The 22,482-nt window shown below is 37.9% G+C and overlaps 1 protein-coding gene across 2 annotated transcripts in view; it reads left to right on the plus strand.

Moving 5' to 3' along the window:
* Positions 1-22,482, plus strand: part of GRM5 (glutamate metabotropic receptor 5) — a 521,413-nt gene that overhangs the window by 448,622 nt on the left and 50,309 nt on the right. For both annotated transcript variants that reach the window (XM_030333012.1, XM_030333014.1), the window contains exon 8: positions 15,225-16,164. In XM_030333012.1, the coding sequence (XP_030188872.1) occupies positions 15,225-16,164 (940 nt within the window). The remainder of the gene's footprint in view (positions 1-15,224; positions 16,165-22,482) is intronic.

Raw genomic sequence — 22,482 nt, forward strand, 5'->3', positions numbered from 1 at the left:
TAAATCAAAAGGCTTTGGAGTCAGACATATCCATGTTCAAATCTATACTCCATCAGCGATTCGTTGTGTGACTTTACGCAAATTTCCTTCTCTGAGCTTCATAAAATGAGCTTACATAAAATGGCGGTAATAGTAGTAATTAGTTCAAAGAATTATTGGAGAAATTAAATAGTATGCAAGTAGTTCAGTACCTGTTAACAGTTCAATTATACTATCAGTCTAGTATTAATAAAATTTTAAAAGATATAGTGATGAGAAAATAATACAGGTATAGATTAATTGATTGAAGTTGAATGAATGATAAAATCTGGAAAAGGTTCCAATCTCTCTCTATGGGGTGTCTTCCACATTTGAAAGTAAGATCCTTTAAATCAATGACTATCTAGCCCAGTGAATGGCACAGAATAGCCATTGAACTAACTTTTATAACTATTATAAGCATTTCCTTTAAGGTTACTCAGATTTTCTTCTTAGGCCTTCTGATTCTAAATGAATGGATTACAGTGCGTTAATGGTGATCTGAAAACCCCAGAAAAGTAGTCATGAGCCATAACTAAAAGGCATTTGCCATCTTTTTTTATAGCATTTTTTAAGTTTATTTGTTTATTTTGAGACACAGAGAGAGTAAGCAGGAAAGGGGCAGAGGAAGAGGGAAAGAGAGAATCTCAAGCAGGCTCTGCACTATCAGCACAGAACCCGACACAGGGCTCAGACTCATGAAATGTGAGATCATGACCTGAGCGGAAATCAAGAGTCAGACACTTAACTGACTGAGCCACCCAGCCCCCCCCCTTTTTTTATAGCAAGTTTTTTATTTATTTTGAGAAAGAGAGTACATGCAGGGGAGGGGCAGAGAGAGGGAGAGAGCATCTTTTTTTTTTTTTTTAAATCACTCTCAGTAATCAAAAGTTTTCTGGTTTCATTGAAGGCATCATTATCCACTTCTATTTTTCTCAATCACAAGAGAAAAAAATATATTTTTAATCCTCCCCAAAGGGATCTAGCATCTGTCGACTTCAGCATTTTTACATTTATATCCAGCTATGTGTTTGAAATAAAACTAAGGATAGCATTTTGGAGGGTCCCAGGGCTCAGTCTTTTCTATCTATATTTGCTTCATTGGTAATCTTACCCAGTCTCATGTTATTATTCTCAGTTATACACTGAAGAAATTTCTGAATTTAAATATATAGTCCCAACTTCTCATCTAGTCTCCACACTTGAATATTCAACTGCCTACCAGACATATTTATTTGAATGTCTAATAGATATCCCAAACTCTACATTTCCACAGATGCAATCCAGGTCTTTATCTTCCTCATACCCAAGGATGCTCTGCCCCTTAGCATTCTATATTTTACCTGATGGCAAATCCATTCTTTCAGTAGCTCAAGCCAATAACTTTGGAATCATCTTTTGTGTCCTCTCATGTCCTATAATCAATCAATGAGGAAATTCCACTGACTCTTCAATTACAGAATTCTACCACTTCTCACTACCTCCACTGTAAGATCCCTTGTCCTAGAAATCATCATTAATTACCTTTACTATTGAAATACCTCCTAAGTAGTATTCCTGATTCTACCCTTGCCCCTACCTACAGCCACTTCTTAATACCCTAAACAGAGAAACCTTTTTGAAAGGTAAGCCAGATCATGCTACTCCACTGTCTAAGAACATGCAATGGTTTCCTATCTCATTCAAAGTCAAAGTCCTTACAAATTTACGTTCTATGTAATCTGGCCCTTTGTTATATCTCTAGAGTACCTTCCCCTTCACTTCATCTCCCCTTCCCCTAACACATTAGTCCTTTTTTTCTTCTGTCAGATCACCTAAAAGGCTCTTATCCTAGGGTCATTGTTCGAGTTGTTCTCTCTGCCTGGAATATTCCACCCCCAACAACCAAAGTATTATCCTTCCTTCCTCCAAGTCCTTATCCAAATGTCTACTCTGAGCAACTTGTTTAATACTACCAGTTATCCCTCCTTACCCTTTTCTACCTCTGATTTTCTACATTCACATATAACCTTTTATTCTATTATTTTGTTTATGTATTAATTTATTTTTATTGATCATATGCATATTGTCAGTATCCCCAATTGGACTATTAAGCTAAAGAGTAGGGTTTCTTTTTTCTTGCATGCTATGTTCACTTTGGAATATGAAGCTCCTAGAACATAATAGATACTCAAGAAATATTTGCTGAATAAACCAATTACAGAATAGAAGAAAGGAAACAAATCCCCATGTGTTGAGTAACTGACACCCATTTTAATAGGAATTTTGTGTTCTGCCAGCTAATCTCCCTTATCCTCCAAAAAGGTTGGAATCATTATCTCCATTTTAGAGAAAACCGAGGTTGAAAATGTAAAATATCTGTGCTTGTAAAGCACAGTAAAGTAACAGAAATAAGGTTCAAGCCTTACTGTAAAAGCCCTTATAAAACTTTTGCTTTTTCTTTGATACGATGCTGTAGGCAATATGGAAATGAGCATGAATCACTGGATCCTTTCTAAAAGGATCTCTAAAATGTAATGAAAAATTTTGTGCAGTTGTCCTTTTCAAATAATGAGCTTGATGAAGCTGTTTTAGTTCATGCTGAAAAGAACAATGATTTTTTTTTAATGAAATTCCAGGGCTCATACATCAAAAAATTGTAAAATGCCTTCTTACTCTTCCAAATTCTTAATTTTCATTAACTGATAAATATGTTTATCCCACCAAATAAGTCAAAAAGTTGGAGTATTTATAAATGTAACACTATTTGTGCCAGGAGAAATAAAATTGCTAAAAGGCCCTCTCTCAAAGGAACTTCTCAAAATAAGTCTCAAAGAGAACATAAGCCAGTTTTCATCTTGCCAAAAACCATGCAATGAAAAATGTGCATTGCATTCTTCTTCACAATGATAAATTTGCGGCTAAAAACAATGTCATCTTGGTCAAAAACCACTCTGATATAACCAGACTGAAGAAAATCATGTGGTTTCATTGATTTCAGTTTTTGATAAATATAGCTTACCCAAAATAAATTATCACATTTCCCCCCAACAACATAAAACATTATAACACAGTGACTACCACTACATTACCTAGCCCACTTGGAAAATGCTTCATAAAGCATTGGTATATTATATGAGTAATATGAAACAGATAAATGTCTCCTATCTTGCCACCTCTTAAAAATCACATTAAGTCAAGTGAAAAATTTAGAGAGCATATGTGCTGCCTTGTACTTACAAACAATTTAAGGCAATATAATACCATTTACTTGGGGCTGTATATATATAAACAGGCTAGAAAGATGAAATGGGCCTGGCTTTTCCCCAGAAGAACATAGGACAATCTAATAAAACACACAGGCAATTTAGCAGATGTTGAGTCACTACTATTTTATGCATATACTCTTTTTCCTCCTTTTCTCACTTCATAATTATCATGCCACTCTTCAAGTCACATGTTATTTTATATGGTCCTCATTCTAACCCCTGAGATGGAGGCAGGAAGGGATTATGATCTTCCCTCCTAAAGCTTTTACTGACTTCCCATTTGAACTCTCAGCAGTAATTGCCAGAAATATTATAATTCTCTTATGACGCTCTGTTATGAGGCTGTAGAGATATGGCTCTGCACACCTGATTTCTGCATTTCACCCGTTTCTTTACATTTCTTCCTCTTTTTTCCACATCTGTTTTTCTCCTCCTGTGGTTCCTTTCACTTCAAATGCTCTCCAGCTCCAATCCTACCTTACTTGTCTTAATTAAAAATGCATGAAATAATGGTGCCTACCTAGTAGAGTGTGGGGTATTAAAGAAGATATGTATATAGTGCTCGGCACAGTGCCTAAAGAGTAGAGTCACAGAGCCCGAGTGTTTGACCAAGACACTGGTTTAAAGGAATAAATGACTGTCTTTGTGTCATCGTGGCACAGGCCAAGTGCCTTGAATGGAGTGGGTGCTCAATAATATGCACTGAACGGAGAAGTGAGTGGCATGCTGTAGTTGTGCTAGGTGAACATCTTTAATCTCCTTGATGGTAGGACAAGGCATTCATCTGGCCCCAACAATCTCTGTTCCTATATTTTCTTTTTATAGTAAACATGAGCATTTTAGTTAATAACATATATGCCGGTGACTCAGTTAAGAAATACTTACAATGAGGGGCACCTGGGTGGCTCAGTCAGTTAAGCGTCCGACTTAGGCTCAGGTCGTGATCTCACGGTTTGTGGGTTCGAGCCCCGTGTCCAGCTCTGTGCTGACAGCTCAGGGCTTAGAGCCTGCTTCGGATTCTGTGTCTCTCTCCTGCTCCTCCCCCACTCATGCTCTGTCTCTCTCTCAAAAATAAATAAACATTAAAAAAAGTGTTTGAAAAAAAAAAGAAATACTTACAATGAGCATAGGAGAAAGGAAGGAAAAATAAAATAAGATAAAAACAGAGAGGGAGGCAAACCATAAGAGACTCTTAAATACAGAGAAAAAACAGGGTTGCTAGAGAAGTGTTGGATGTTGGGTGGGGGGATGGACTAAATGGACAAGAGGCATTAAAGAGGGCACTTGCTGGGATGAACACTACGTATTATATGTAAGTGATGAATCACTAAATTCTACCCCTGAAACTAATACTACACTATATTTTAACTAACTTGAATTTAAATAAAATCTTGAAGAAAAAGAAATACAATATTATGACTCTTATTAAAATTCAGGAATTAGTAGGCTTGGGAAGAGAAACGATGGGCAAAATCCAAGGCAGAGTATACATGTAATTTTGCAACCAGCCTTAGGGAATATAAAGTAAGCCCAGGCCTTAGAACATTTCTCACATATTTCCAAGGCAAAAATAATAATAATAATAATAATAATAATAATAATAATCAAGACCATGTGGCAGGGCCTATGGGAACACAGAAGGAATACTGTGGGACCAGCAAAACTTCTGTCATAAAATCAGAAAGCCTCTGAACAATTTGATGGAAGACCAGCCATACAGGAGGAAAATGCCTTCCAGTATGCAGATTATTTGAAAAAAAAAAAATCATAAGAGTCTGACTAAAACCAGAGGAAAGGGCCTGGGAAGCCAGAAAATTAATAGAAATAAATATAAATGAATTGTAAAACACTCATTACAGCTGATAATATATATGTATAACTTTATTAATAGTCTATTGGTTTTAAAGGGATGACTTTAATGTTTTATTCTAGGAAAACACAAAAAAGTAGGGTTTTTTAAAATGTTTATTTATTTTTGAGAGAGAGAGAGAGAGAGAGAGTACAAACAGGGGAGGGGCAGAGAGAGAGGGAGACACCGAGTCCAAAGCAGGCCCTGAACTATAAGTGCAGAACCCAATGCAGGACTGGAACTCATGAACTGTGAGATCATGACCTGAGCCAAAGTCAGACACTTAACTGATTGAGCCACCCAGGCACCCCAAACACAAAAATACTTTTAAGCATTTTGTACACTCAGTCCTTATAAATTGCTTCACTGATGCTTTTCAGGTAATCAGTCTTTAATTTCTCATACATGAATTCCTCTACAAGAATTTCTCTAGATTAAAGCTCTCACTATAGGCAAGAGAAAGGATTGGAATTCTGTATCATTTCTGTTTCATGTGTAGAAAAATTGAGACTTAAATTGAGTAAAAGTCTCACATTCACAGGAAATAGTTGTATGTAAGTTGAAAATAAAGTGCATGTCTCCCACTTCTTCAATTGTCCCTCTTTTTTTTATTTTTTAAATTTTTTCAAATTTTTATTTAAATTCCAGTTAGTTAGCATATAGTGTAATATTGGTTTCAGGAGAATTTAGTGATTCATCATTGACATACAACACCCAGAGCTCATCACAGCAAGTGCCCTCCTTAATGCCCACCACCCATTTAGCCCATCCACACCCATCTCCCCTCCAGCAACCCTCAGATTATTCTCTATAGCTGAGTCTGTTATGGTTTGCATCCCTCTTTTTTCCCTTCCCCTATGTTCATCTGTTTTGTTTCTTAAATTCCACATATGAGTGAAATCATATGGTATTTGTCTTTATCTGACTTATTTCTCTTAGCATAATGTACTCTAGCTCAATCCATGTCATTGCAAATGGCAAAATTTCATTATTTTTGATGACTGTGTAATATTCCTGTGTGTGTGTGTGTATAACATGTCTTCTTCATCCATTCAAGAGTCAGTGAACATTTGGACTATTTCCATAATTAGGCTATTGTTGATAATAATGCTATAAACATCAGGGTGCATCTGCCCCATTGAATCAGTATTTTTGTATTCTTTTGGTAAATACCTAGTCGTGTAATTGCTGGACCACAAGGTAGTTCTATTTTTAACTTTTTGAGGAACCTTCATAGTGTTTTCCACACTGCCTGCATCAGTTTGCATTCCCACCAACAGCATAAGAAAGTTCCCCTTTCTCTGGTCCTTGCCAGAATCTGTTCTTTCCTGTGTTGTTAATTTTAGCCCTTCTGAGAGGTGTGAGGCAGTATCTCATTATGGTTTTGACTTGTATTTCCCTGACGATGAGTGATGTTGAGCATCTTGCCATGTGTCTGGCCCTCTTCTGCCCATTTCTTAACTGGGTTGTTTGTTTTTTGGGTGTTGAGTTTGATAAGTTATTTATAGATTTTGAATACTAACCCATCAGATATGTCATTTGCAGATATCTTCTCCTATTCCATAGGCTGCCTTTTAGTTTGGTTGATTGTTTCCTTCACTGTGCAGAAGCTTTTTATCTTCATGAATTTTCAGTATTTCATTTTTGCTTTTGTTTCCCTTGCCTCTAGAGATGTGGTCTAGTAAGAAGTTGCTTCAGCCAAGGTCAAAGAGGTTGCTGCCTGTGTTCTCCTCTAGGACTTTGATAGTTTCCTGTGTCACATTTTGGTCTTTCATCCATTTTGAGTTTATTTTTGTGTATGGTGTTAAGAAAGTGGTCCAGTTTCAGTCTTCTGTGTCCCTCTTCTTCTTTAATGTAATCACACATTCATTCAACCTGTTTAACTCCCTATTGTGTGCCAAGCACAGTACAAAAGCAAAGGTGCAGCATCCTGCTCTCAAATTTCTCACAGTCTACCAGGTAAAATAGACATGCAGACTCACTATGAGCATGATAGTTGTGCTACTATGTGCAAAAAAAAAATGTGGAAGTGCTGTGATAGACACAGGCCCAAGAGGTTGTCCACCTGAGAGGAACCTGCCCTTAGGGGTCAGGAAATCAGAAAAGCCATCCTCAGAGGACCTGTCAAATGAAAGAGTCAGGAGGAGTTAGCTAGTGAAAAGGGAGAGGGGAAAGGTAAAAACGGAGCAAAGTATTCTAATCAGCACATTTTACTATTTAAATTCATACACTGTGTTTTTCCTCTCTTGTTCATCCGCAGTATGACCGGAAGTCATATTTTTCAAAGCTGTTCGCTACAAATGTGCATCTATGATAATCCTTCCCCTTGGTACTCTGCAGTATCATTAAATCATCCTTTATGCTTTAATTATGAAATAAATCTTTCCATACAATTTCAAACTCCCCTATTAAATATAACAATATAAAAGAACAAAAATAAAAACTAAATAAAAGCTATAGCCCTGAGTTGTCAGCTCTCTGAGGGGATTTTATTAAGGGAATCTAAAACAAAAATATTCAATAAACCATGAAAGGCATGATATAGGCTGGATCCAATAATAAATGGATAGCTGTGAGTCCCCGATGTGGCAATGTTAGAAATATCTCACAATCAATCCTTGGGGATTTGGTGCCCATTCAAAAAAATTTCTACACTAGAAAGCTTTAGGGACGCAAAAGCAACAACTTAAAAATCAGTGTCTCTGGTCCAGCAGTGTAGGACATGTGTGCCAGGATGAGAACATTGCCGATGAGTTTGAACCCATGATATTTCTCAGAAGAAGGCAGGGACTTTTGTGAGGATAACAAATATCAAATATGTATGCCACCACCAGCCCCTCCTTGCTCATGGGCTGACACTGTTGATCATGATTCTCCTTCCTACTAAGTAGCCTTAAGACCCCTTTCAAAGAGGCACTTGATCAGTTTCCCTCTCCTAATATAGCATCCATTAATCAATTAGAAATCCCACAGGATTTTTATCCCAAAAAAGTTAGTTTATTAAACATTAATTGATTCTATTATAAAATAGAATTAATAATGCCTACCTTATTGATTATTATGAAGATTACTAAAATATCTAAGAGAACACCTGACATATAGCAGGCACTCAATAAAAGCCAATTTCCTCCTTTTTGTAATGCTGGCATAAACAGGAATGGGGTGGCTTCCTATTGAGGCAGTTTCAGATATAACTTACCCAATATTTTGGATACAGACTAAATTTTTATTTCAGGGAGTAATCATGGTATGCTTTGTTTCATGATTATAATAGTAAAAATCAATCAACTCTAGAGTAAGCCTTCCTCACTGAGAACTTTTCTGGCCTAAAGTAAAACATGTTACAATTAACAGCCTTCTTGAGAAGAGTGAATCTGAACTTTATAGTTAGATGGCACTTATTAATGAATGACTTCTGTATACTGCCTTTCTCTTTCCTCCACCCATGATTCTCAGATCCAGTGAATTACTCATAGTTGGATTAATTCATCAATCATAAAGCATTTATCATTGCCAAGTTAGTACCAGGAATATTTCCAATGTGAAACAAGTCACCTCTAGGCAGAAGTAAGCTCTTGACATACTTAGTTTCACTCTCTCTGGTTACCAGAATCTTTAATCTAAAATTCAGGTGTAATCCACTGAATTTAGACTTCTATCTATAATGGAAACCAAGAGTCTGTAACTTGGGACTTTTTAAAGGCAACAACAAAGGTTTGTGAAAATGACTTGATCCATACACCAGGATGAAAATTATAAACTTTCATTACATGGTAAATATATTAATTTCTGAATTGCTATGTTAACCATATGAATAAGGCACTGTACCAGGGATCCATTTGTGAGCAAACAAGACAAATTCCCTAACCTCAGAGTGTTATATCAAAGGAGGAGGATAAACCTTAACAATATAATCTCTCTCTCTCTCTCTCTCTCTCTCTCTCTCTCTCTCATACACATACACACAAGATAGATGACATTATAGTAAGTGCTACAAAGAAAAATGAAGTACCTAAATATAACGTACACACACACACACATGCATACCACTTCTAATTTTTCTAAACCATGGAAGTGATAAATAAATAAATCTATATCTATCTATATCTATATCTATATCTATATCTATATCTATACCTATATCTATACCTATCTAATCTATATCTCAAAAGATCAGGAATATGAACAATGCAGAAAGAATTCTGTCTACATTCTTCTGGTATCTCAGATCATCAGATCAACATCCTAGAAATCAAAATCTAGGCAAGTAAAGAAAGGAGTAAAGACAGACAAATGGTCTATGGATGGAACAGACTGAAATAAGCATGGTACTCATCACTTGTTGGGGCACCTGGGTGGCTCAGGCAGTTAAGGGTCTGACTTCGGCTCAGGTCATGATCTCATGGTCTGTGAGTTTGAGCCCTGTGTTGGGCTCTGTGTTGGCAGCTCAGAGCCTGGAGCCTCTTTCAGAATCTGTGTCTCCCTCTTTCTCTGACCCTCCCCCGTTCATGCTCTGTCTCTCTCTGTCTCAAAAATAAATAATTATTTTTTTTAATTTAAAAAAATAATTTAAAAATAAAAATAAAAAATATATGGAGCTTGTTAAGGAGTTCCTCCCTAACTTACTTATAGAATATCAGCAATCCATCCCAGGTTCTTTGACTCTTCATTCCTTCTGCATAAACAGACACCTGGAATGGGATTTGAAAATATAATAGTCTAGGAATTATTAACTACAGAAATATTAATCCTATAGGACTAATGCCCCCCCAAATAAGCATGTGTACTAGTTATTGCTAAGCAGTCATATTGTTTTGAAGTGTTCAGGAAATCAGTGGAGTATCCATTCTCTCACTAGAGGTATGGAAAGCACATTCCTGGAATCACAAGATGAAATGTGGATAATACAGTTTTGGCAGTCCACTCTACCTTTAAAAAGAAAGCCTCTTGTATTTTCAATATATATCACTTCAAGCTATGCAAGGATAGATTATACTAGAGAACCACAGAATAAGAATCAAGCATGAAAGAGGAGGACAGTGAGAAGTAGATAGCTACTTAAATAGATGTTATCAGAAAATAGGTTTTGGTTTTCTAGTGTATTTATCATCTGCATTTCTAGAAAGGACTGCAATGTTGTACATCCTCTATGAAACTCTAATATGCTTGCCAGGAGGGAACTTCATTGACATGATCAAGATTCTTTAATCTAAAACATAACATATGCTAAATTGATTAAATTTATAGTAAAACAGATAGATAGATAGATAGATAGATAGATACATTCTTAGTTAAACTTTATATATCCTGCTAGTATGTAGTAACTGACCAGTACACTAAGACTACTTCCAGCAACTTACCATTATACAAAGAAGGAAAGAGGGACTTAAAAAAAATCAATGGAAAAAAATGCCCAGTAATTCTAAGAAGGAAATAAAGAAAGATTTAGGAAAAATAACAGGGCATTCAGTGCATTTGTAAACCAATGCACACAGAAGAGGTAGTAATCAATGAGAATTTTAATTTATCTCATAATAGAATTAGCATTATTCTGAGATTTGGAAGAATATGTTCCATGATAGGAATATAGCAATGGAAGGATACCACCTTGTTCAAATAAATACTGTAGATCTAACAGTAGTAAAAGGGGAAAGATATAAGAGAAAGATATATCCCCAGAAGAGATATCTGTAAACATGAAGCTCAAAGCTTTGTGTGATCCCCCTGTAAAGGCTTTTTAAAAAAGAAAACTTGAATTATATTGTTAGAGAAAGGTGTGGTGGGCCATCCAATTGACCACTTTCCTTTGACTTCTGATACACTTCTTTCCTTTCAGCTGGTCTACCTTATGTCTTCCTGACATATGTTCTTCCTATGCCATTCCTTAATATTGGTGTTATGCCAGACTTCTAGGCTTTGCTCTCATCAATATCTGTGTGTTTCCTCATTAATTGCCTTTATTTCCATGTCTCTTATTTCCACCTGTAAACAGATGATTCCTAAAGCTATAACTTCCACCCTGATATCTCTTATATACCTCTGCTTCTACCTACTCAGTAACTCATAGACATTTCAAACACAACATGTCCAAATTGGAACTAGATATCATCCTCATAAAATGTGGCTATTTTCTTCCCGCAGCCCTCATCTTAGTTAATAGCATTGCTGTCAACTTGGTTAAAAGCCTCTCTCCTGACTCTTCTGTCTGCCTCATAATCTTTTTCAATGCTAGGTCTAAAATGTCTTTACCAGCCCAGTCTTTCCTTGAGTACAATGACTTAGTTTTTGCCCTATATCCCATGACTATCCTCTTGTGATATCCTTCTAACCAGTGTATTCACCTCCAACCTCCACCTGTCATCCTGACCTATGGTTTTTCTAATCTATCTTCCTCCACCCCTAATCCTGGCCCTGAGACAATATAGTTTATGGAAAGTTGTAGGTAGGGTTAGGGTGATCACATCTTAGAATTATCATGTAAGACATTCACACACTGGATGAGAAATCACACACTGCATTAATAGTTTATGGTTGGGCTGCCAACCAAGGACCAGTGATCAGTTGTATAATCATTGAGCTTGCTTATTCAAAATAAGATTCCTTTGTCTTATCCCAAATGTACTGATTAAAAATCCCCTAAGTTAGGCCCTTGAGTTGTATTTTTGTAGACTCTGCAAGTGATTGTGATGCACATCCGTTTTTGGAAACTCTAAGAACTTATCCAATTATAAGATTCAGTGATTATAACACTCTAATCAGAATCCAATTTTCTATTCCGAGAGAATAGTTACAAAAGTATTTTGTGCAATGGCAGCATCATTAAACTAAACATAAAGTCTTCTGAGTGGTTCACATTAAATGAAAAAAAACATGCATTTGAATGTATAAATTCTTGTAAATTTGTGAAAATATTCACACCACATTAGAGGCATGCCTTATGTACATTTCTTCCTATGTATGTATCTGATGGTGTTTTCTTTAGTTTCAGACATGATGTTAATGGGTTACATAGGAAGAGTTCAAGAATATGTTTGATGTAAAAATAGTGGTGAATGCTGTCACGGGAGAACATTTAGAATTACGGTGCTAATTATATCTATACAAAAGCAATTAAGATTTAGCAGAGCAGCAGAAAAAAGTAATAAATATTTATACATTTTTTTTCAGTTCATTATCTTTAGCTAATGAAAGGATTCCCACTTCACGTACCACATAACATGCTTCCTATACCAGTAAGTTACTGTGGACATTAATAGCTCATGACCTAGGAGGAGAAACAGGACCCTTTAGAATTAACTATAGTAGATAATAAATTTCATTGTAATATATGTCTTCTAAACAAACAATTATGGAAAAATAAGGGGAGGAGTGATTAATACCTATTTTTCTGTTGTAAAATAGTCTCTGCAAGGAACAAATCTCTATAAGTATGAAACTAAACCCCATTGTATACTAAAGCCTCAAATATTGAATCCCTACATATAATCAGTATATGTAAACATAGATGCCTAAAAATAAGGATTCAGGTATGTTCATTAGCAATGAGATATGTGTTTATTTATAATTAATGACATTATGCAAAATAATTATATTTAGTCTAGGCCATCTACATTTTTTAAGTTAAAAGCACTTCGTTTCAATATTAAATAATCAAGTTTTTAAAATAAGAATGCATTTTTCCATAGAAACAATTTTGTAAATTGTGCTGAAAATTCTATGCTAACTCACAAATTCTATTAAACCTATAATGAATTGGGATGCCTGGGTGGCTCAGTCCGTTAAGCCTCCGACTTTGGCTCAGGTCATGATCTCACTGTCCCTGAGCTTGAGCCCTGCATTGGACTCTGTGCTGTCAGCTCAGAGCCTGGAGCCTGCTTCGGATTCTGTGCCTCCCTCTCTGTCTGTCCCTCCCCTGCTCAAGCGCTTGCTCTCTCTCTCTCTCTCTCTCTCAAAAAATAAAGATTAAAAAAATTAAAAATAAATAAACCCCATAATGAATTTAACAATAATATTAATGGTACTGTTTGAAATCTGAGATCTTGAAGAAAGAGACAGGCAAGGCAGAAATAAGGGACAGAGAATGTTTCCTTTTTACAAGAGCTGCTTTTAGGCGTATTTTGAAAGAACCAAATGCTTCTTTACTACCAGTACTTATTGTCATCTCTCGTACCTCCTAGTAACCATTAGTATTCAAAACCACTTACTACAACACCCTTGATCATGGGTAATGGGAATTTAATAGAAAAATCTTACACCTATATCAATTAGGATTTGGGTTGGCTGCATACATCAGGGGGAAAAAGTAGCTTAAACAAGATAAATGTGATATACATAGTCTAGATCTAGTCAGGGGTTCCATAGTTAACAGGGATTCAGGCTCCCTCTATTTTTTCTCTCCCAAAACTCAGAACACATTTTCTGTCATTAGTTACCTTATATTCCAAGGTAACTGCTGGAGCTCTAGCCACCATGTTTATATTCCAGGCAGGAGAAGGAGAAAGCCAGAAAGGGCAAAAAGGGTACTCTCCAAGATGAGTCATGTTCCTTTAAGGAGTTCCCGGCTTACATCTCTCTGGGTAAAACACCATCACATAGCACATTGGACTAAAAAGGTTGCTAGAAAATGTAGTGTTTTAGCTGCACCCTTTACTACCCCCAACTGAAATTGGAGATATGTTGCTGAGAATAAAGGGGAGAATGGATATTTGTTGGCGAGTAGTAAAATATTCCTCAAATATCCAGTGCTCCAGATTGTTTAATTCCATTCCTACTCACTCAAGATAGTTTCTTTATTTTTATGTTTCTATTAAATGTAACACATGCTACTTCACACACACACACACACACACACACAGAAATGTGGCTAAAGCAGTGGTTCTCATCTTTGGCTGCACATTTAGAAGCATTTAAAGTGTCTTTTAAAATTCCTGATACTCAGACCAATTAAATTAGAAACTTAACACTGAGACCCAGGCCACAGTATTGTAAAAAAATGTCTCCAGGTGATTCCAGTGTGTAGCCCAGTTTGAGGACCACAGTCCTAAATAAAGAAATGTGAAAAGAAGGTGCATAACCTAAATGATGCCAAGTTTTGTCACTTTTTTCTGATGTGTAATGAAGTGATATAAAAACCTGCAAGCCATGAGTCGAAAATAATTTTAGGAGTATTGGCACTTCCCACACAGGCCAATTTTTTGTCTTTGGGGTCATTTTTCCTCTCCTGCCTCCCACTTTTCTTTTAAAGTGTCTTCTCTTGATAACACTGGAACCATAGAGTTCTCTGAAAATCCTAACTGTTCTATACAGTGGATTCAAGGACGGCATAGATGGATCCAATGATCACCATCCTTGATGTCTTGACCTCTTACGTAGCTCCACATCCATTTAAACTCTCTATATTGCCTCAAATAATTTTCAAATCTGTCCACACTTTTATCTCATTCCAAATCCACACAGCAACCAAAGGAATATTTAAAACAGGTCTGACCATGCCATTCCTCTCCTGTACATAGATCCCTCCCATGACTTCCTATTACTCTAGGACTCTCTGCACTGCAAGATCCCTTGCTGCCTACCTCCCAGCCTTATCTAGGCCACCCATTACACTTGGTAGGTGGCCTCCTTTTGTGCCTCCAATGCCCCCTAGCTCTTTCCTTACAATTAATCTCTGTGTGCCAAACCTACTGAATCCCCAAACTCAGCCAAACCAACACTTCCATTTGCTAATTCCTGTTGAAGGAGGCTTTTATTGCTTACACAGTGTCAGGAACCATGCTGTGCTTCTTAATGGCCTTTATCACAGTTGTAAGTAATTATTTAGAAGCACTCCCTCCCCAATTATTTTTTATGAGAGCAAAGAACATGTTCTTCACCATTTTGTTTTCAGAACCAAGAACAGCTCCTATCCCAGAGTCTGTGTTTAATACTATAAAGATAAATATTTTATGAATGAATATATGAAGAAATGAGTACTATAGGAGACTGAGATTAGAAGGGCAGATTGTAGTCAAAGTGAAAGGGTCATTGGCAGCTGCTTGTAACTTAGGCACAAGTGACCCAAGTAAATGTTTCTTCCTTTTTTTTCCCAATATGTGTCTGTGTCTCTGCAGGTTGTGATCTGATCCCAGTACAGTATCTTCGCTGGGGTGACCCTGAACCCATTGCCGCTGTTGTGTTTGCCTGCCTCGGCCTGCTGGCCACCCTATTTGTTACTGCAGTATTCATCATTTACCGTGATACTCCAGTAGTCAAGTCCTCCAGCAGGGAACTCTGCTACATTATCCTTGCTGGCATCTGCCTGGGTTACTTATGTACCTTCTGCCTCATTGCAAAGCCCAAACAGATTTATTGCTACCTTCAGAGAATTGGTATTGGTCTTTCTCCAGCCATGAGCTACTCAGCCCTCGTAACCAAGACCAATCGTATTGCAAGGATCCTGGCTGGCAGCAAGAAGAAGATCTGTACCAAAAAGCCCAGGTTCATGAGTGCCTGTGCCCAGCTAGTGATTGCTTTCATCCTCATATGCATTCAGTTGGGCATCATCGTTGCCCTCTTTATAATGGAGCCTCCTGATATAATGCATGACTACCCAAGCATTCGTGAAGTCTACCTGATTTGTAATACCACCAACCTAGGAGTTGTCACTCCTCTTGGATACAATGGTTTGCTGATTTTGAGCTGTACCTTCTATGCTTTCAAGACCAGAAACGTTCCAGCTAACTTCAATGAGGCCAAGTACATCGCCTTCACCATGTACACCACCTGCATCATATGGCTGGCCTTTGTGCCAATCTACTTTGGCAGCAACTACAAAATCATCACCATGTGTTTTTCAGTCAGCCTCAGTGCCACAGTGGCGCTGGGCTGCATGTTTGTGCCAAAAGTGTACATCATCCTGGCCAAACCGGAGAGAAACGTGCGCAGCGCCTTCACCACATCTACCGTGGTGCGCATGCATGTGGGGGATGGCAAGTCATCCTCAGCAGCCAGCAGGTCCAGCAGCCTAGTCAACCTGTGGAAGAGGAGGGGCTCCTCTGGGGAAACCCTAAGGTAAAGGTTGTGGGGGGGGAGGTGTGGGGCACTGGTCCCTGTAGCTGAAGCAGTGACATTTGCTTCCTGTGTCTTTTAAGTTTAAAATATCTGAGTGAATGAAAACTGTGGGAGGCAGGGTGCTGGGAAAGGGGCCTTGGCCTTCTCATTGAATGGTTTTCATGGGGTTAATTGGATGTAGAACCAGTTACTTATGCCAAAGCCAGAAACAGAGAAGTTGAGATAAAGAACAAAAGCAGAGTTTCGGCAAAAGAGAAGTGAGGTCCAAAGGGACAGGGAGAGCAAGGTTAAGTCATTAAGCCAAGGAAAGGACCTCCAGGTCCGGAGGGTACAGAGGAATATAGTGGACCAAATTCTAGTTCCCAGAACACAGTAGAGAATTTATTGTTAACAAAGATCAATGCTGAGCACAGAGTGCCAAGAACCTCACACACCTGACTGCGTTATGTGCCTGAACCTTTTCCAAGCTCAGCAGAGTCCTTGACTGTTCATCCCATAGAGGCATGTGAATGTAGAATTTATATTTTAGTTCTTAATGGGCAACTTGAACTCTTAAGGAAATGTCTAAGAATTTGAAAGGGTCAAAACAAAGGGACTTTGCATATAATCTTCCTAAACAACTAGCCAGTTTCCCATTGTGGCCCACAGTCCCACCCCATCCTTCATGCTCAGTATCCCAGGTAGTAGTTATTGGTCACCTCTTATCTGCAAATAAGCCAACAGCCAATGATTTACCCCTATGTGAGGCACTTCTCTAAGTGATAAATGACGCCTATAGCACTTCAAAAGGCAATGAGATCATCTTTTTTTTTTTTTAGCCAATTAAGATTTGTATCTTTAATAAACATGTGGAGAATACTGGCAGCATAGATTACTATATTCCATGTTGTCCCAGAGAAGTGTGGTTCCTTAAAGTCTGTTTAAGTATGACAGACTCTTAAGAACTGAAAGTGTAACCTATCATCCCATAGAGCTGCTCAGATTCACACCAGTGGTAAGCCTGGCTAGTAATCACTTGCTCCTTCCCTGCTTCTCTGAGGAAGGGGAGACGGTGGCCTCAACTAATAACTTCCCAGTATGGGGGAAAAGAGATCAGTGGCTTGGGAACAAATTGGGAGGTATTAAAAAGGCTACATAGGGTGTTACTGGGAATAAGGACTTCCTCCATTTAAGAAGGGCATATCAGTCAGAAGAGCTAGTCAGAACATTATCTGCTCACTCTACAGAGATTTGACAATTTTCCTAAAATCTAGATAAATAAGTGGAAGACAAACCACTTACAAGTGGAAGATAAATAGCTAAATATTATTGCTTGAACAGTTCTCTTATACTATCATTTAGCCTGCATGGAAAGTCCCACCTTTCCATCAGCCCTAATTCTTCAAAGCCTGAATAATGGTGATGATAAAGATACCATGTCTTCTGAGGATTGAAAAGCACTCAGAATACTTAATCACATAGCTTAATTCATTTGCATTATTAACTTCTATCCTTGCCTCTTTTATTTTTTTTTTCCTAATTCTTGTATGCCTCTCATTGCTTTCCATGTACATTGTTCAAGGTATTTAACTAAATTGTAAATCTTGGGTAAAACAACAGTGTCTTCTCCTACTTCAATAAATTGTGACAATATCATGGTCTGTCCACAGAAGGCCCTTCATATATTTAACTTGCCAGAATATTTTCCATCTGCTTTCTTAACTCCTCCCTCCCTAAAATATTCTTTTTCTGAAACTTCTGCAAGATCAGCCTTTTATTTTGTCTAAGAAAATGTATTATATATATATATATATATTTTAATTTTTTAACATTTATTTATTTTTGAGAGAGAGACAGAGTGTGAATGGAGGAGGGACAGAGAGAGAAGGAGACACAGAATCTGAAGCAGGCTCCAGGCTCTAAGTTGTCAGCACAGAGCCCGATGCGGGGTTCGAACTCACGAACCGTGAGATCATGATGTGAGCTGAAGTCGGACACTTAATCACCTGAGCCACCCTGGCGCCCCGAGAAAATGTGTTTTTCAAACTTCAATTTTACCAGCCTTTGTTTAAACTCTTTCTTCAAGTAACATGTACATTGTTCAAGGTACCTTCCAAGGCACCTTCCAAGGCATCCTGTGCCTTCCAAGGCATCCTGATAGGTAAAAAAAAAAAAAAAACAGGTTGCCAGAGGGATAGAATTGTGAGCTTGTGCCTAAGCACCCCAAAAACTCACTAGGGCAGGCTACTTAGACAGTGTGGAGCAGTAGTGAAGAACATGGTTTTGTAGCCAGTTTCTCCTGAGTCTGAATACTGGCACTGCCATTTCTTCTGTCTGAGGCTTAGTTTCTTCATCTGCCACGTTAAGATCATATCATCTACCTCAGAGGATTGTAAAAGAGTGAAAGAAATAATATATGTGTAAAGGCCAGGTACACAGTAGATATTTCAATGAACATATCAGAGTGCAGAGCTAGGCAGCTCTGGGATTGAACATTGGCAGCATCGCCCACCAGCTGTGGGACCATAGACAAATCAGTTAACCTCTCTATGCCTTAATTTCCTCCTCTGATGAATGAAGATAATGAAATACAGACTTCACACAGTGGTTGTGAGACTAAACGAGTAAATACATGTAAAGTGTATACCATGCAGGAAGCACTTCTTAAGTGTTTGTTTGCTATTATTTTTAACTACGTTAACAATTGTCAGTCTTCTTCCACACCTGAAAACTTCTGTGTCAGGTATGCAAACAAGATGATCCTAATAATGAAGAGAGCATCATAAAAGGCAGTATAGATCTATAGACACATTAATTACACAGCCTGAGCTTCCAGAGTATCTCCATTTTTACATGGTCTAGTTCCTTGCCAGATTGTAGAGGATACCGTTCATCCTAATTTAAGCAGAATAAGCTCCTTGGGAGTGAGAGCCTTCTCTATCTTGTCATTGCTGTGCCTCCAGTGCCTGGAAGTCCCAAGAAGGGTGCTTGACACATAGAAGACACTAAATAATCTTTGGTATATTTATTGAACAAATAAATTTGGCAAGGTAGTAATGCATCCCCTGTACTACTATCCCCTGGTGGTTCTACCACCTTTTATAACATTAAGCCTACTGTGATCTGTATTATAAATATCTCCTGCACTCCTGTGGTCCTCAGTTTCTGCTCAAGAATCAGGTCATTAATCCCATCCACTGATCTGATGCATTGCTATAATTCTAACATACCTCTAGTAACATTAAGTTACATTTTCAACTATTTTCTTTATACTTCAGTAAATAAGGGGCAACATAAATAACAAAATTCACTAATAGTGCCAATAGAAAACAGAAACTCTCGAGATTTGTGGCAGTATTTTAACTTGTGTTCGTTACATGGCCATGTAGTCCTTGATGATTGGATTTTGCATTCAGCATTATTTGAGTATGAAAACATCAAAGAGAATAAGGAGGGACCTTTGGCAATTGTTGGGTTTTCTGCATGCAGTCTTGTCAAATGCTGGTCTGTATGATTATAGCTGAGACAGGCTATAGTCTGATTATATAGTGACTTCTTTTTTGCCCTTAACCAGCACACTCAGACTGGAACCTGCTTTCAATAGAAGAAAGGCCAGAAAAAACTATAATACCCTTGTATCACACAATCCCCTGTCCCCTTCTTTTAAGCTATAACCCTAAAAAATAAATTAGATCCAAACTAAAATGATTTTCCTCTGTGTTTCCCATGAGCTCTCATATGAAGTATTTCTTCTCTGTTATCCAACACCAAGATGTTTAGAATCTTAATATAGTATTTATCACATTGTAAGACATAACTGGCTATGTATGCATTTATCTTCCCTTTTATTTTATAAAGGCCAGTATGTATAACATTATCTACCTCTAGGGCTTAAATAATGGGGAAACAAGTTATCTCAGAGCTTCTAGTATTTTCACATTTTATTCTAAATTACTTTCATTAGTTGGACTTCTCAGACTTGAATTCTGTAATATGCCAATAAACCTATCCATTGGGATCTATGGTGGGCTTAAGTAGTTGACTCTCTGACTGTAGGTCTCTGGGGAAAAGCAGCTGCTATGCAGGACCCAGCCTGGTTCTGCTTTCTTACATCTGTTACATGGAGAAGTGGGCTCCTAGAAACCCAGAGTGGGTCTGGGCCCTGTTTGAAAAGGCCTATGCATATCCCTTCCGTATCTGATGGCAGAAAGCTAGGGCTCCATTTTGAAGATGGCACTAATTTCATACTCTAGAGTGAAAATAATACCTCCCGAGATTATAGTGACTGTGTTTCCAAAAGTTAGGACACACTCTTGGAGCAGTAGATGTAGGACAGTAGATGCAAATACGGAAAGCTAGTTTATAGTTCTGGCTTTGGAGCCACACCTAGAATGAAATCTAGCTGTGTGAATTTGAACAAGGTATGCCAGTTTGTCTCCTTAGCTGTAAAATGGTAGATAACGATCCCTGTTGTGAGAGTAAATGAAGTGATGAGTGTTAAATGCTTAGCTATTAGTGCGTTAAAAGCATTCAATAAGTGGTAAACTTTTTAGAAATGTGTTCAGCTGCAAGTAAGAGAAAGGCTGATTTTGAGAGACTTACAGGATTTGTATGTGTTTTGCTTTCCTCACGTTACAAGAATACATAGACAGATAGCTCCTGGTGTTCCTCCAATGCTCTCAGTGGTGCCAGAGCCGACGTCTCTGCTGTTCCCCAGGCCTTTTACTAATGGTTCCACAACAGTTCCATGCATTGCATCCTTTTATTAGGGAAAACAACAGTCTTCTCAGAATCCCATAACAACTGCCTTTATGTCTCATTGGCCAAACTGTCTCACGTAGCTACCCCTGGCTGCAAGAGAGTAGTAAAAAGCTTGCATTGAGCTTTTACACCTTCTATAATGGAAATGGAGAGGGAGGAGGGAAATGGAGAAAGAGAAGCAAGTCAAGTGCTTGTAGGATAAGCCCATGAATAGTGTCTACCATGGAAAGTGGTAGTACCTAGCAGTAGTAGTGGCAGTAGTAATGGTGGTAGAATTATCTAGTGGTCACAAAATATTGAAAGTAGAAGCAATAATCTTTCCCATTTTTCAAATGTGGAACTTGGGGTCCAGCATGGTTAGAATACTTGCCCACAGTCTTGTAACTAATTAGTTATACAGCCATTCTTAACTCAAGCCTTAGCTTGTTCGCGTTAGAACTCAGCATTCCCCAGAATGTATTCTTCAGAAAGCTAGTCTCACAAATTGTTCCACGAAAAACAAAAATTATTTGGTCAAACAAGTTTGAAAAAACTCTGACTATTCTTTGAGAACCTTGTGACTTAGGGATAAACACTGAGAAGTTCTGCAGCATAGAAACCATTCATTTGTTAATTCTTTTCCATCACTTCCCAAGATGGTTGAACACAAGACTATTTTTTTCAAGTAATCTCTTAACATTCCGGAGAACCGGTAGCACAAAGGGGACTCACTATGGAAAATATCATCACAGCCGAAGGGAAGACACGTTTCTAGGGGACCAAAGAGTAATTCATATCTTCAGTGAGAGGGGGACCAGAAAGAGCCAATTTCCACCTCTGGGCATGTAAAGAGAATCACTTTTGTTCTCTGAGCACCTAAGGGAAAAACAGAGCTAATTCTAACAGATCTAGCAGTTTTCTGGGAAGTTAAATAGGCTCACCCTAGAGTACCAAAAAGAAAAGCACCCAAGAGTCAGTCATTCAATTCACTGAAATAGCAAAGGGAGATTTTTATTTAAACGGGAGTGAGTCACTATAGATTTCTTTTTTTTTTATATAGAAACGTACTATTTATGCCATCAATGTATAGAGGTCCCTGTGATTAACATTTTGGTTCTAGACACTAATTCTCCAGCACGACATGGTGCAGCATCAAATCACTGTCAAGCGGATAATGCCATGCTTCCATTTAAGGCCTTCACTTCAGCTGCAAATTGACAAATGAACACAAAACCAGTTCTGACCTAAATAAAGCATTGAATCTGATGAGTCTAAACTTCTGGCTCTCCAAGATTCAGAATTTCCAGGGTCGTGGGGCTGAGTTTCTAAGATGCAGTGGGCATCTCATGGTTTCATTAACAGCAGAGGCCTGTAGCTCTAAATCATAAATTTTCTCAGAAGGTAAAACCCTCTCTGGGCATTCTACTAAGGTGGCAGAAACATTAGCATTGCCTCCACCTTAGTTTTAGAAACTATCATTTGCCACTTTTGTTTTAATTAACTAATTAACTCTGCTTTCATTAAGATTGTCATGAGAGCCCAGTTAGACTGTCTGCTAAAGCAACTGCTACCCTTTCACATGTATCGTCCAAATCATAA

Source organism: Lynx canadensis, chromosome D1 (genome assembly GCF_007474595.2).
Source record: "Lynx canadensis isolate LIC74 chromosome D1, mLynCan4.pri.v2, whole genome shotgun sequence".
Taxonomy (NCBI): Eukaryota; Metazoa; Chordata; class Mammalia; order Carnivora; family Felidae; genus Lynx; species Lynx canadensis.